The sequence below is a fragment of the Ambystoma mexicanum genome, chromosome 4p (assembly GCF_040938575.1).
Source record: "Ambystoma mexicanum isolate Mex_15411 chromosome 4p, UKY_AmexF1_1, whole genome shotgun sequence".
NCBI classification, from domain to species: Eukaryota; Metazoa; Chordata; class Amphibia; order Caudata; family Ambystomatidae; genus Ambystoma; species Ambystoma mexicanum.
In genome coordinates, this window is record NC_090927.1 from 141,001,862 (window position 1) to 141,016,350 (window position 14,489).

The following is a 14,489-nucleotide window of genomic DNA, read 5'->3' on the forward strand; positions in this document are numbered from 1 at the left end:
AAAAATTGCTTACATATTCGGTTAGTTCTCTGTCTTGGACAGACGACGGGACCCCTCGGATGCGCAGGTTATTCCGTCGTGCCCTATTCTCCAGATCCTCCTGCTTAAATTCGAGCACTTCGCTTCTAGTCTGGAGCGCTTGAATATTGTGTCGCATTTCTATTAGCGTTGCGTCATGGCTCTGGGTTAATTCGTCGACTTCTCCTAGCCTCTGTTCGGCTTCTGTGAGTCGTTGGTCTGTCTGTTCTAGACGTGTGGTGAGTTCGGTCATGCAGGACCTAAACTCAGCTTTGATGTCCCGCATGAAGGCCACAATGTCATCTTTGGTGGCCAGCTTACCTTGTTCTTCCGGGGCCTTCTGTGGGGTGAGCCTAGGGGGAAGGTCCGGCTTCTTTGCCTTATCTGGCACTAGGAGCATGGTGGAAATGTCCGAGGTCTTGGGTGTTTTAGCGGGCTTCGACATCTTGCCAGTACAATGACCCTGGGGTTTCTTTTCCGGATGGGTCGCAAAGGGTAGGGGACTGCCCGCCAGGGAGCTGATGTTTCAAGGCTCTACACAGGGCTGAGATCCGGTATATCAGGGTGACGGTGGGCAGGTGCGCCCCAGGAATTCGCCAGGTGGCTGGGCCAGCAGAGAATCGTGGTTCAGGCTTCTATGGCCGTGTGTCCGGGTTCCTCTGTCGTAGCTGGAATGGTGTTGGGGGAGGGGAAGCCAGAGTTATGCTACTTATCAGGGACTCAAGTGATTCACCCCTGTTGGGCCGAGTTTAGAGCAAGGCCTCAGGGCCCTCAATTAGTGAGTGCCTCGGGGGGCCAAGAGCCTCGCTCACTCTGCAGGGCCGATGCTAATGGGGGGGGGGGGGAAATCGGCTCACCTCTCTTGTCGCCGCTCTCGGATGCCGCAGTTCTCCCAGTCCTCGGTTCGGATCTGGCTCCGACTCTACTCGCTGGTCAGCCACAGAGAGGGGAGCCCTTCGTTTTCATGGCTCTGTCTGCGTCAGTACCCTGGAAATCTTCGGACCGAGCCACCGGTGACGGGCGAGGAATCTCTCCTCTCAGTTCCACCTCCTCAGCAGGTCCCGTCCGCCATCTTGGAAACGTCGCTGCCGGACTGCGAGCGCGGGAGAGTTCGATTCATTTCAGTGCTTAATCAGGGAATAATGGAGCCTTACTGCACATCGGCGAGTGCCCCAGCATATCAGCTCGCCATAGCTCCATCAGTCAATTCGATCTGATCGCTAGGGGTTGATTAAATGCTAAATGCCACGGGTCTCGGGCAGAGGCCCTCAGGGAAGCAGCTGCATCGCTGGCGCTCCAGGCCACGCCCCCAGTTTTATTTTTTAAATAACAGTTCATTAGGTTTTAAAAAATTTCAATTATCTAACCTAGTACTTCTTGTATCATCCATTGACAACTACTATTGAACTAGCATCATCAGTCCCAATAAGTGCTTTGACAGGGACATGGAGGTGTATAGTTGGTGTGCATATGATTCAAGATGGACAAAAGAAAGTCAATGTCTTAGCACTTTTGCATGAACGTAGTCTGCTCACCTGGTCTGGGGAAGGAAGGGACGTCAGACCTGTGCTGTCATGCTGCTTATAGAATGCAAACATCACCAGGCCCATCAGGCAGCCAAGACACAGCACTATCTGCTGACAAGGGAAAACTGCATAACAGGATCTTTAAAATAAAAAAAACACAATGCATTAAATCAATGAGAGCCAAGAATTAGGACCTTTCTACAGTCAAGGCAAGTACTTACAAAAATAAGTACAGAATGGATATAAACAGTAAAGTGTCTGTAAGCGAAACCAACATCTACAAACGGCAGCAAGGAGAAAAACGTAAAAGATATTTGAAGGCAGGTACAAAAAAGCCAGGTTTCCAAAATATGGCAACCAGTTCTAAGGATATGTAAAGCACAATTAACAAAGTAAAATAATTCAGTATTTCTAAACTTAGCTCATTTGTAAAGTTTGTCCAGAATGTAACAGGAAAAAGGTAGTAAGCAACTTGGGGTTATAGTGAAAAGTAAGTGGAGCAATACCAGCTAGTCTGAGGAACAGCAAGGAGGCAACCTCTGGTCTTGAAAGGTTAGTGGACACCAAAGAGTACTTCCAGACCCACAATCCACATCCAGAGGCCAGAGGCCAGGAGCAAAAGGGTTGCAGAGTTTGAGGAGCCCCATTGAAGGAAGTTAATGGGAAGAGATCATTTCACACATCTGGCTACATTTCTGATTGTGGTGCTGGTTACGGTTGCATTGTCTGCAAGTATAGCTGGCCAGGCAAAACCACCACTGGCAAAGTTGGACGGGCTTCAAGGTGACCCAACAAGATCTGCACTTTTTCCATCATATTTCACCACTTTCACTTTTGCTACTGTGAGGTTTGCACCATTTTGATTTCTGCTGCCTTTGAACTTTGCCACTCGGAATGATGCAATATTGAGATGGTACAGCCAAGAGGACCTGCGCTGATGGTATCTTTGTCTTAGCTGACAATTATGCATGTAATTTGCATGTTGACTGCATGTTTGCCATTAATACATGTATTCTGCATGTCAAGTATAACTGAGCCCTCAACTGCAGACAGCTGCCCTAGTGATTGATAGACTATTTACAAGACCCTTGCCCCCTCTTGCGCTGCAACCCATAGAATACAGCAGAGCCCCACAATTTTTTTTTTCAGCTGTCACATAGCAGTCTTCCTTAAGGCCTTGCAATATATGCTGCATGATTTAAAATGCAGTAACCTAGTCATCTTCGCTTATCACAAATTACTGTTCGGTCACATTGTATTGCTCCCTTAATTAACTTGTTTGCACAGACTACGGTCTTCGAACAGCCTTTATTCACTGCAGCACTTCGAGACCAAACCAATGGCGGTAGGAACTAGACAAATATCAAATGACATAAAATAGAAGCAGAAATGAGGAAACCGTGACTCTTGTAACATGATTTTGCAAATGAAATAGAAAAGAATTCTTGATGAAGGTAATTGATTTGTTAGGATGCTTGACAGTTGCTCTGATGTCTTAACGTTTCCCCAATCCTCCCAGTATTTGGGCACCCTGGGTGATTTTGCTTGCTCCCTCCCACTTCCTTCACTGTGTTCTCTCACTTCTTTCCTGACCTCAGCCTCACTTTCTTTCTTCTGCTAGTTTTCTTCCTTTTCTTTCTTAACCTCCATTCTGCAGGTTTACTCTACTCGTTTTTGCCCATTTCAGCCTCCAAACCGTTATGCAAAAGAGCCTCCTTTCCTTTGTACCTTCTCCTTTTTGGTACTGTGAGCAATGATGGCCAAAGTAAACTTCCAATTGTCTCAAGAAATCTTTCAACCTCCAGTTTATCCTAAGATAACAATTTTCCAAGGTTATGGCCTAGGAAAAAAAGTCCCTAAACAATCTTTGAAGTTCATCCCCATTCTAATACAACAAAACAGAAATACTGCTTTGGGGAGGTTCTTGCAGGAGTTGCTTGCAGTAGTCTCGCCTTCATTCTTCTCTCCTTCCACCTTGCTTCTCAAAGCCTCTCTCAGTTTGTAGGGTTCCCGCCCGCAGCCTGGCACCAATCACAAATAGGCTTTCCTTAGGTCTCCCAGAAACCCCAATATTCTCTATTATTTGCCTGTATCCGTGTGTGCGGGGAAGACTGTTGCAACCCCCCTGGCAAACAAATGGCACCCAAGTCCCCTTGTGATAGGCCTCAACGTGGCAAAATGGAGTGTTTGGCCCTAGGCTTCGTCATAGGCTTGGACTTTATGTTGGAAGTGCTTTATAGAGGATGCAATTTGGCACCAGTACCATGCCTAAGTGCACAAAGTGAGCCTCCAGAGTGTCATCCACCACACACATGGGGTAGGGTCTGCTTAGAAGTTAAATGCTTGCTTATACCATTTGTACATCAATAAACATCTAGTTTACATAGTGCATAACTGTGGGCTTCATATAAACCATTAGCAATTCGATGCAAAGCAACCGTTTATGCTTTCCAAAAGAGATGGATAGCAACTGTACAAACTCCAAGGGCACAGAACAGAATATCAAACACTCTCTCACCAAGAGAACGCCAGAGGTCTACAAATTATCTAAGCTGAAAGCATTCTTGGGTCCTGGGTCATTTGAAGGACACTGGCAAGCCCAAAACGGCATGCAAATTAGCTTACTAAAGTAAGATACAATCTAAAGGAAACCTATTATTGCCCTGCACGTGCCAAGACCAGTAACCTCTGGCATTGTCAAGCAAGGATGGGAACTGTGAGAAATCTGACTGTCTCCTTATCGAACCCCGGGCTCTGTCATCCAGGTGGCCAGGACACGGCCGTCGCTATTGGATCTAGTTCCTGGGGGTGGACCAGTTCGGGAGGATCACCTGGATGGGGCGGGGGGGACCTTGGGGAGTGGGACACCGACAGGCAAGATACGGTATAACCCCACCTCCCTCCTTTTGACACCTTTTCCCCATCCTACCACGTAGGATATTCCAAAACACTTCCCCTGCCCCTTTTCCACACAAACACTTTCACACAACACTTAAGACAACATACTAACACCAGAGCCATTTACGCGAAGTGTCTAAATACTAAGGTCAGGCAAAGTCAGGCAATTGACCAGAATCACGCACACTTGATGGCACTTTCCCTTCCCCTGAGAGATAAAAAGGTGGAGCACAAGAGCACAGGACGACCGATGCAAGAGCAAACTCAACACAGTAGTTCAAGAGGAGGAGACCGAGAGGGCGACACCTTGCCCTTTCCAACCAATGCCTGTGGAACCTCCCCAGAGGGAACGATAAGTCTCCGAACAATAGCCAAAGTGTATTGCAATAGGTGTGCCTGGTACGTGAGACCCTCCTCTGTTGATTACCAAGCCGGAGGGAGACGGTCTCTGTGGTACAAACCTTGACTCCACGACATCAGAAAGCGAAGCAGTTCATCACAGCCGGTGAGCTTCGAGGGGACTGTCGATAAGAAACTTAACTGTGTTGAATGAAATTAGCTGCCGAAGGCTAAATTGAACTTTGAAAAGAAAAATGATACTATTAAAGAAAGAGGGGGGAAAACCAGATACAGAGGAGTCCGGCACCACATGGGTGTTCACGCAGGAAACTCTGGGCGATTACCTACCGGTAAAGACTACTGTAACCAGAAGGCCTTGGGAAGAGGCGAAGAACGGTCAAAGTGGTCATACAGGGGCCTCGTAAAATCCCCTGTACTGTCGAAAGTATTTGACCGACAGAGAACTGTCAAAGCGAAGGGAAGTGAAGTGAATCCTGCATGTTAAAAATGTGCACATGAACTGTGCTTTGTGAAGATTAGTAAGAGTGAACCCGGCCGAGGGATGCTAATGAAAAGGGCCGAGTCTAAAAGTCCTGTAAGGGATTGTTGGCAAAGGTTGGCAAGAGTGATCCCTGCAGAGGGAAGCCAACAATCCAAAATAGTGTCTGGAATGAAGTGAACCCGACTAAGGGGTGTGTACATAAATAGTGTGTAATAAAAGTCGACGAGAGTGAAGCCGGCAGAGGGAAACGAAGGGAAGATTACAACCAGGGGAAAGAGCCAAAAATCTTAAGATTTGTCAAAGCGAGAAGCATTGCAAGACAAGGGGAAGGGAAGTGTCCCCCTCGTCTTTTGGGGTCCGAGCACGGCCAAGGGTGATCCAAGGGTGGAAAGTTATCACCCAAAGTTCACTGAGAAAGGAACTGGCTTATTAATTTGATGAATACATCTGAGGGGTCAGCACCACAAGGACTGCCTTATTTTTCATCTGATGGTTGACGCTTGCTCCCATCTTAGATTTAGGTTGGGCATTTTTCCACCCCGCACCTACAGTTTATTAAACACCCTTGAACTGTGATCGCTTGGGTCGGTCTTTACTGTTGTCACCATGAGTTCCTTACATATGCTGTCAGAAGTGGGATATGATTCAACTGTTAAAAACTGAAACCTGTGCTAATAATTGTGCTACCACTGGAAGCGAAAAATAAAATAGTTGATATCCTACATTCAGACAATGTAGCCACCTTAAAATAGGTACTGTCCTCTCAATTACATATTCCATGCAGTCAACACGATCTGTTATTTAAGACTCAAGTCTTACTAGATACCCTTCCACTCTCTTGTTATAACATACAACCGTGGGACTGAATAATTCTAAGGGTCTGACCGGTCTTTTCTTTCGTCAGAACCGTTGCTCTGAGTCCTCCTCCCTCTGAGCCCTTTTTTCATGGTAGTCAGTCTGCATCGGCAGCGGGACCATCTGGGTTAAAACCCAATTTTTCGCAGTCTACTCTTTTAACAGACTCAGAATCAGACGACTTCACAGATTTTGAGGCCTTATCCGAAGGGATCGAGAGTTTTTTTCTGATTCAGATACCACTGGGGAAACCCTCACACCCCTGAGGAAATAGCTGATCTTGGCAGCCCATCAAATACAAGCTGAAAACCAACTCCAGGAGAATCCAACTAGACTAATTAAATTGCAAGCAAGGCCATCACTACCACAAGGTGCACTTCAACCATATCTCGAAGGTGAGGAATTGGGGAAATTTGTTCCTAAACTTCGAACGGCTGGCCGAACATCTTGGGTGGGGAGAGAACTTTAAGAAATGCTATTTGGGACCCTTGCTAAAAGGGGAACTCCAAACTTATCAACTACTGAACCTTGCACAGGGATCCTCCTCCTTATCCATCAAGGAAGGCTTGTTGAAGAGTAGGGCAAACCTGCAATTTTTATCGGCAGAAATTATGAGCCATTGGGGTGAATCCGGGATTAACTTCTTTAGAAATGGGCGAACAGATCAAAAACACGGTAACCTTATGGACAAATAATAAAACTCTAGAAGAACTGACTGAGATGAATAATTTGAACAATTTACAAATTCCTTACCCCCTTTTTGCAAAAATATGTCGTCCTATTAAATCGACCTACCCTAGCCATGGCCATTGAAACTGCGCAAAATCATGCCAATGCGGTTAAATACTTCCATCAAGCCCTTCGATGGGAAGATCAAAGACATCATAAGCCCATCCATCGCCCTACATCCCAGGGAATGGATAAACAATGAGGATCATATAGCGTCAAGGAAGGGACTCGAGAAAGAGTTGAGGTAAAAAAAACCTGACCTAAAGATGAAAGCAGAAGGAAGGAAGCAAAAGGAAGCAAACCATCACCTCTGGTCTGTTTTTCCTGTAGAGAGATTGGACATCTAGCTAGAAACTGTCCAAAGAATATAAAAGACGAACCAATGGAAATAGGCTGCTTGAAGGGAGAGGAATGGGAAGAAGCCGAGGAAGAGCTAGAGACCTTTAGCATCTGCTTATGTCAAACCCCTACTGAGTTCACCTATGAAAAGGCTTGGGTAAATGAGAAACCAGTAAAAGCTTTAATCGACTAGGGTAGCAAACGGACCGCTATATGGGCCAATTTCATTACACCACAAGACCTAAACCACGCAACCCTAGTCAGAGTATGTTGTGTACATGGGGATAAGGAAATCCATCCTAAAATAACAGTACACATAGAAACCCGGGGCAAGACATGTGAAATACCAGCAGCCATAATTCCAGGGCTTCCTGAGGAAGTCATCCTGAGGCGAGACGTCCCCATTTTCTACTCTCCTACAGGAATCTCCACTCCCTTTTGGAGATTTTTTGCCCCAGAGGTCTTGGCAGGAAAATCATAACTCCAAAAACTCTCCAGTATAGAATTGGGAAAACTCGAAACTCATGAAACCCAAGAAAGCCTTTGAAACCCAATTCGTAGGTTACTGTAGAGAATCAGATAAAAACACTTCCCCCCTCTAACTTAAAACTGTTCAGTGGAATATGCGAGTGTGCCTGGACATCTCTCACCCCGTTCTTTGGCCAGTCTTAACGACAGGAAATCTAATAAAAAAAACAGGTATATCCACCTTGCATAGGGGAAGGATATGTGAGAAACCCGGTGGTGTGTCCCTGGCTAGTCCCGGGGGATCTGTCATCCATGGGGCCAGGACACGGCCATCACTATTGGATCCAGTGCTTTATGGTGGATGGGGGGGGTGGGTGGGGAGTCCTTGGGGAGTGGGACACCAACATGTGAGAGGGGGCATCCCTTCTTTTGCCACCATTTCCACATCCGACCACGTAGGCTATTCCAAAACAACACCCGCCCCCTTTCTCTACACAAACACTTTCACACAACATGAAAGACAAAGGACTAACACCAGAGCCATTTACCTGACGTGTCCCAATACCAGGGTCAGGCAAAGTCAGGCAATTTACCAGAATCACACACACCTAAATGGTACTTTCCCTTCACCAGAGGAATTGAAGGTGGAGCACAAGAGCAGAGGACGAACAAGGCAGACCGCACAACATAAGTGCTAACTGAAAATGGCAGTTTAAGATGAGGAAGATGGTGCAGACCATGAGGGAGACAAGGAGAGAGTCGACCTTGCCCTTTCTGACCAAGGCCCATGGAACCTCTGCAGAGGGAACGATAAGTCTTTGAACAATAGCCAACGTGTATGGCAATAGATGTGCCCAGTACGGCGGACCCTCCTCTGCGGATTACCAAGCCGGGGAGAGACGCTGGTCTCTGTGGTACAAACCTTGACTCCAAGACATCAGAAAGACAAGCAGTTCATCACAGCCGGTGCGTCGAGGGGACTGTCGATAAGAAACCGAACTGTGTTGAATGAAAAGTAGCCAAAGGCTAAATTGAACTTTGAAAAGCAAAAGGATACTATAAAAAAAGAGGGGGAAATCCAGATACAGAGGAGTCCGGCACCACATGGGTGTTCAAGCAGGAAACTCTGGGAGATTACCCAACAGTAAAGACTACCATAACCAGAAGGCCTTGGGAAGAGGCAAAGAACGGTCAAAGTGGTTATACAGGGGTCTCGTAAAATCCTCTGTACTGTCGAAAGTCTTTGACCAACAGAACTGTGAAAGCGAACGGAAGTGAATCCCGCATGTTGAAAATTAGTACATGAAGGGGGGTGCTGTTGAGCAGCTTGGAAAATGGCTGCCTAGCTTGGGAGCTCTGTGTAAGATCAACACAAATCCGACTCCAACGGCAGGTTTTCATCACTTGCCCTGGCACAACTGCGGCTGTTTGTAGATGAAATACTGAAGCACGTCTGGCTCAAATCCTGAAGAGAATCTGTCTTTTGCAGCCTAATTACGGCTGTTTGAACTTTGCCTGCGGAAGCTGCCTTGCTGACGGTTGGAACGGCCCATATGGCATGGACTTTCTGGACGGCCTACTTGATGCCGTGGCCTGATAGAGCCCAACACCCTTGGCGTTCCTGCACTTGCTGATGATCCAGGCTCCTACTATGGCCATAACATTGCCGGCTTCTCCCTCCCGGCGCGGAATACTGTGCGTCAGGACCCGTGTCACTGTGAGCCCCGCACAAGGTGGTCCGTGGACCGGGTGGTGCCACAACCCGGTGGCCATCCGGGGGCTGGCGGAGTGTGCATTGCGGCGTGTTCCGCTCCCCCTGGTCTCTCTCTGCCTCTGTGCCCATGCTGGATTGCGGGCGGCCCATGTGATATTTGGAGCCCTGGACTAGACCTGCAGCGCCTCTACACAGCGACTTGGCCCCAGTGCTGGCCGCAGCTGCTGCGGACACTTTCATCTGCGGGAACGATCCCGCTGGGACCCGCGCGACACCTGCGGTGGAGGCGCATTGCCGCCAACAGCTGCCGGACCCCCAGCGGCTCCCGAACTCCATCCAGTGTTGACCCGGACAGCCGGTACAGGTTGTTGCCTGGCAGCTTCCGTCTCTGGGCCTGGGGTGGCACGGGCAGCCCTACGCCTCCCCAGCTGGTGGGGCTCTAGACCAACACTGGTGTGTTCACTGCTGCGTCGCGCAGCTACAACCATCCGGCCTTTGGCTTGCTGCGGGCCTTACTGCCACCTGCTATGGGCCCCTGGTGAGTGTGGACCCCCCACTACTGTGAATATCATCCATACTGGGGCTGGGGTGGTATACTACACATGGCGACCCTCCGCCTTTGGGCACCCTGAGCATCATACAGAGCTCGTTGTGCTGCACCCGATAGGCCTGTTCCTAGGAATCCTTTATGGACATGCTGAACACCATATGGGCCCACTGTGCACCGTTCCCCGCGTCCATATGAATATTTAACTGCACGCTTACCCACTACATTCTAGCCTGCAGCATCCCCTATGTGGAGGACAGTACGCACAAATACCCCTTGGGGCCGCTTAATGCTGTGTGTGCAGTGCCACCTGATCTCTTATGAACCCTTTGAATGCCACACTACTCGATCATATTAGCACTCACCTGAATGTTTGCCAGCTGAGCCACTGCTTACCAGATATCATCTTGAGGGGGCGGCATACGCACACTTGGTGCTCCTGCCATCACGGCCATTGCCATTCATGCTCTTGTAAACTGCTGCATTCACACTACTACATACCAGGACGGTCTATCACTGCCCTGGCCAGGCCACTGGGTCTATGTTCTCATCAATACGGTACTCGCCCAGCCTCAGGAGTTACACGCTCAACGGGCCACCTCTTCTCAGCACCACCTGTCTATCTGATTCCTAATCAACCCTTGCCGTTTCCCACTAAGCACTGTCGGGCCCCGACCTGTGTTGCCTGTACGAGTGCAACAGCTGGACACTGGCCATCTGGCTTGACCACACCCCCGATTGAATTTTGATGTCTAACAGAGCCTGGGGCGCCAAAAAGACGGGGGCCATGGACAAGTTTGCCAAGGTAGCACACAGATCGGAACCGGGCCATATGTCATCCAACCAGGAGGAACCTGCTTCCCCCCCAGGACACCCCCAACCCCTGACTTTGCAGCGATGATGGTATCTATGGCCAGAAACTTCACCTCTTTCCAGGAAAGGTTGGACGATATAAACGCTAACGTCGCGTCACTTAAGTCTCAAATAGATCACGCTGGTACCAGGATCACTAAAGCAGAAACTAGGATTGGGGCCAACGAACATGGATTGCACACCCTTCAGGAAACAGTTGCCTCCCTTACATGTGACATGAAGTTTGTTAAGGCCAAATGCAATGACTTAGAGTCCAGGTCCCGCAGGAACATACGTATTATAGGGGTTCCGGAAAATGCCCTTAAGGGTTTATGGAGCTGGCGGTTGAGAACCTGCTCAAAGAGCTGCTAGACAATCCGGACCTGTCCCCCTTCTTCATCGTTGAGCGTGCTCACCGTGCCCTATCACCGCGACCCAAGCCCGAAGATTTCCCCAGGCCTATCATTGCTAAAATCCTGAGCTACAGGGACAGATTGTATCCTCCGCCTGTCGCGCGACAAAGGGGAACTGCGTCTCGGCTCCCAAATAATCTGGATCTTCCCTGACTTTTCTGTGGGAGTACAGCAGGAGAGGCGCCAGATTCTTGGTGTAAAGAAGATGTTGAAGGAGCGGAGCATCCCCAATGCAATATTGTTTCCGGCTAGGCTAAAGTTGACCTTTAGGGAGAAACTATTTTTTCACGGTCCCCGACGAATCAGTGAAGTTCATCGAAGCACAGATACCCCTTAACAATCCAGCTGGAGATCTCATGGGCAATGAGTAAGCCGATGCCTGGTCGTTCTCAACCCTCCTGGGGTATTGGTAACTAGTATCTTCAGGCCAGCAGCTAAAATGGTATCTTGATGGCACCATTTGAGCTGCTGGCCTCTCACCACATGTGCTAACTGTATTTTGAATTGTATACACCCTGTCCCCCGGTAAATACCATCCAGGTTGTACTGTGACAACAGTCTATACTCCTACTTCCTGATGTACTTCGCTCATTTGGACTCAATAGACCACATTCGCAGCAAGTTAATACTGCACCCTCCTATGACAAATGTCGATGTGATGGTATTGTGTTCGAATTAGATATACTGCCGGTCCTAAGTACCAGTTCGGTACTTCATTGCTTCTGTTAAGTTGATTACATGGCAACAGCACACCCCACTGCGGTTGCAATGGCTAAGTTAGAGGACCTGTTAGTTGTATGCCCCTGTTGGGCCAGCAGCGTGGTTGGTTCATGTTGGGATCGGCCCGCTGACTCCTGTTTAAGGGGATCTGTTGGTATTCTTGGGAGGTGGGAGGGTGGGGACACTGCCAGCTATGATGGGATAGTGAGGGAGGGGGGAGGTGTTTGGGGGAGTTATATTGAAAATGGCAGAGGGTGACAGGCTTTTCACGTCATGGTAGGTCGTCACAATGGAAAGGATCTTAGCTGCAGATACATGCTGGGTCATATTAATTGGGATGTACCCTAGGATAATGAAATGGCCATAAAGAAAATGTCCTGGAACGTCCGGGGATTGAGCAATTACACTAAGGCTCGTAAAATTATGGCCTACGCACAGAGACGTGGTATAAGATACTCATGCTACAGGAAACGCACTCCTGTGGTCGCATGGCGCTGAGTATTGCGCCTTCCTGGGGACTCAATAGATTCTACACAGCCTATTCCATGCAGGCCAGAGGCGTGCTGACGTTGATTCATAAGTCTATTAAATTCACTCTTCGAAAGAGCTACATAGATCCGGAGGGCAGGTATGACATGAATTACTTACCGTAATAGCATTTCTGATGATTGTATCTGCTTAGATTCCCATGCTGTGCACATGGTCCGACATCCAGTGGTAACCGCAGAGTATTGCATCTTGTCTTTCGGGGACCGAAAGGGGATATCTGCATAGGCGTGCCTGTAACACTATCCCTATCGTGACGTGTAGTGTACCCAAAATCCCTCACGCTCTGAGGTCCCTCGAATTGTATTTTTTCTGCCATGAGGGAGCCCAAGGCTATTATGAGTGAGTACATAAAGAAGAGAGAAGTAGTAATATGTCTATGTTCCTTCCACCCCGAGCGGGGAGGTAGGGAGGGCGCATGTGAATCTAAGCAGATCCAATCATCAGAAATGCTATTACGGTAAGTAATGCATGTCTTCTGATGCTTGTGAATCTGCTTAGAATCACATGCTGTGCATAGACTAGCGAGCAGTACCCGGAGTTGGAGGTGGGTTGTGAGAAGGAACAGTAGAGAACAGATGTCTTCGTACTGCTTGTCCCACCTGAGAATCAGACATAGAATGAGTGTCTAGGCAATGGTGTTTTGTAAAGGTGTGTACAGAACTCCAGGTTGCCGCTTTGCACATGGACTCAAGGGGAACATTTGCAATGAATTCAATGGATGCCGCAGTGCCCCGAGTAGAATGTGCTCTAGGCTTGAAGGTCAGTTCTCTCTTAGCAAGAGTTTAACAGTGTGATGCATTTGAAAATCCACCTTGAGATAGCGGATTTAGAGACCACTGAAACGAAAAACTGGTTTGTTTTCCTCAGTAGTTTAGTTCTTTCCAGGTAGAACATGACTGCCCTGCGCCCATCTAGTGTGTGTAGGCTTCTTTCGGCCATGCTAGTGAAATTCTGGAAAAAAGTAGGTAGTTCAATCGATTGGTTCACATCGAACTTCCAGATGAATTTAGGCGCAAATCTGGGGTGAGTGCGCAGAACTACCTTATCCCTGTGGACTGTCACAAAGGGGTCTAAAACAGAAAGAGCCTGCAGTTCGCTAACCCTTCTAATAGAAGTGATAGCCACTAGGAAGGCCGTTTTATAAGTCAGGTCTTTTAGAATTGCTTTATGCATTGGCTCAAAGGGAGCTCACATGAGCTTGGTCAAAACCACATTTAGGTCCCGCCCAGGAGCTGGGTGAGAAATGGGAGGATAAATCCTCTTAACCCCTTCCATAAAGGCCTTAATCACTGGTATCTTCCACCACAACACTTTTTGTTGTAATGTGGTGTAGGCTGAGAGAGCAGCCTGATGAACCTTTAGGGAATTGAAGACCAACCCAGATTCTAACAGATGGGTAAGGTACAGTACAATGTGTGTGGGTGAGCAATCGATGGGATTGATGTCCTTGGAATTACACCAGATGACAAAACGTTTCCATTTGCTGGCATAGTAATAACGTGCATTAGGTTTTTTTTATCTTCCCTGAGTATGTCCATGCACCTCTGAGGGAGCTGTAGGGGTCCAAACTATGACCTCAGGAGCCAGGCTGCTAAGTTCAGAGTTTGTGGGCATGGGTGTAGGGTCTCACCCCTGTCCTGAGACAACATGTAATATGGGCAGGGTAGTTTTACTGGTGGGGAGAGGGACATTTCCATCAGATGAGCGAACCAGGATTGACGGGGCCACGTGGGGGCCACCAGTATCATGGTAACTGCTACCCGGTGCATCTTGTTGAGAAGGGGAGTCGGGGGAAAAATCATAGACAAATTTCCCTGACCATGTTATACAGAGACCGTTCCCCTTGGAGCAGTTCTGGGGGTACCTGGAGACGTAATCTTGGCATTGGGCATTCTCCTGAGGTGCGAACAGGTCGATCTCTGGGAAGCCCCATTCTGCAAAGACGTTGGACACAATGTCTTTGTGCAAACGCCATTTGTATTCTTCGGGCAGAGGAAAATCTCTGCTAAGCATATCTGCC

At 48.2% G+C, this 14,489-nt stretch overlaps 1 protein-coding gene across 3 annotated transcripts in view; it reads right to left on the bottom strand.

Moving 5' to 3' along the window:
• Window positions 1–14,489, bottom strand: part of SLC5A6 (solute carrier family 5 member 6) — a 1,144,170-nt gene that overhangs the window by 657,866 nt on the left and 471,815 nt on the right. For all 3 annotated transcript variants that reach the window (XM_069605582.1, XM_069605584.1, XM_069605583.1), the window contains exon 8: window positions 1,554–1,683. In XM_069605582.1, coding sequence (XP_069461683.1) covers window positions 1,554–1,683 — 130 coding nt within the window. The remainder of the gene's footprint in view (window positions 1–1,553; window positions 1,684–14,489) is intronic.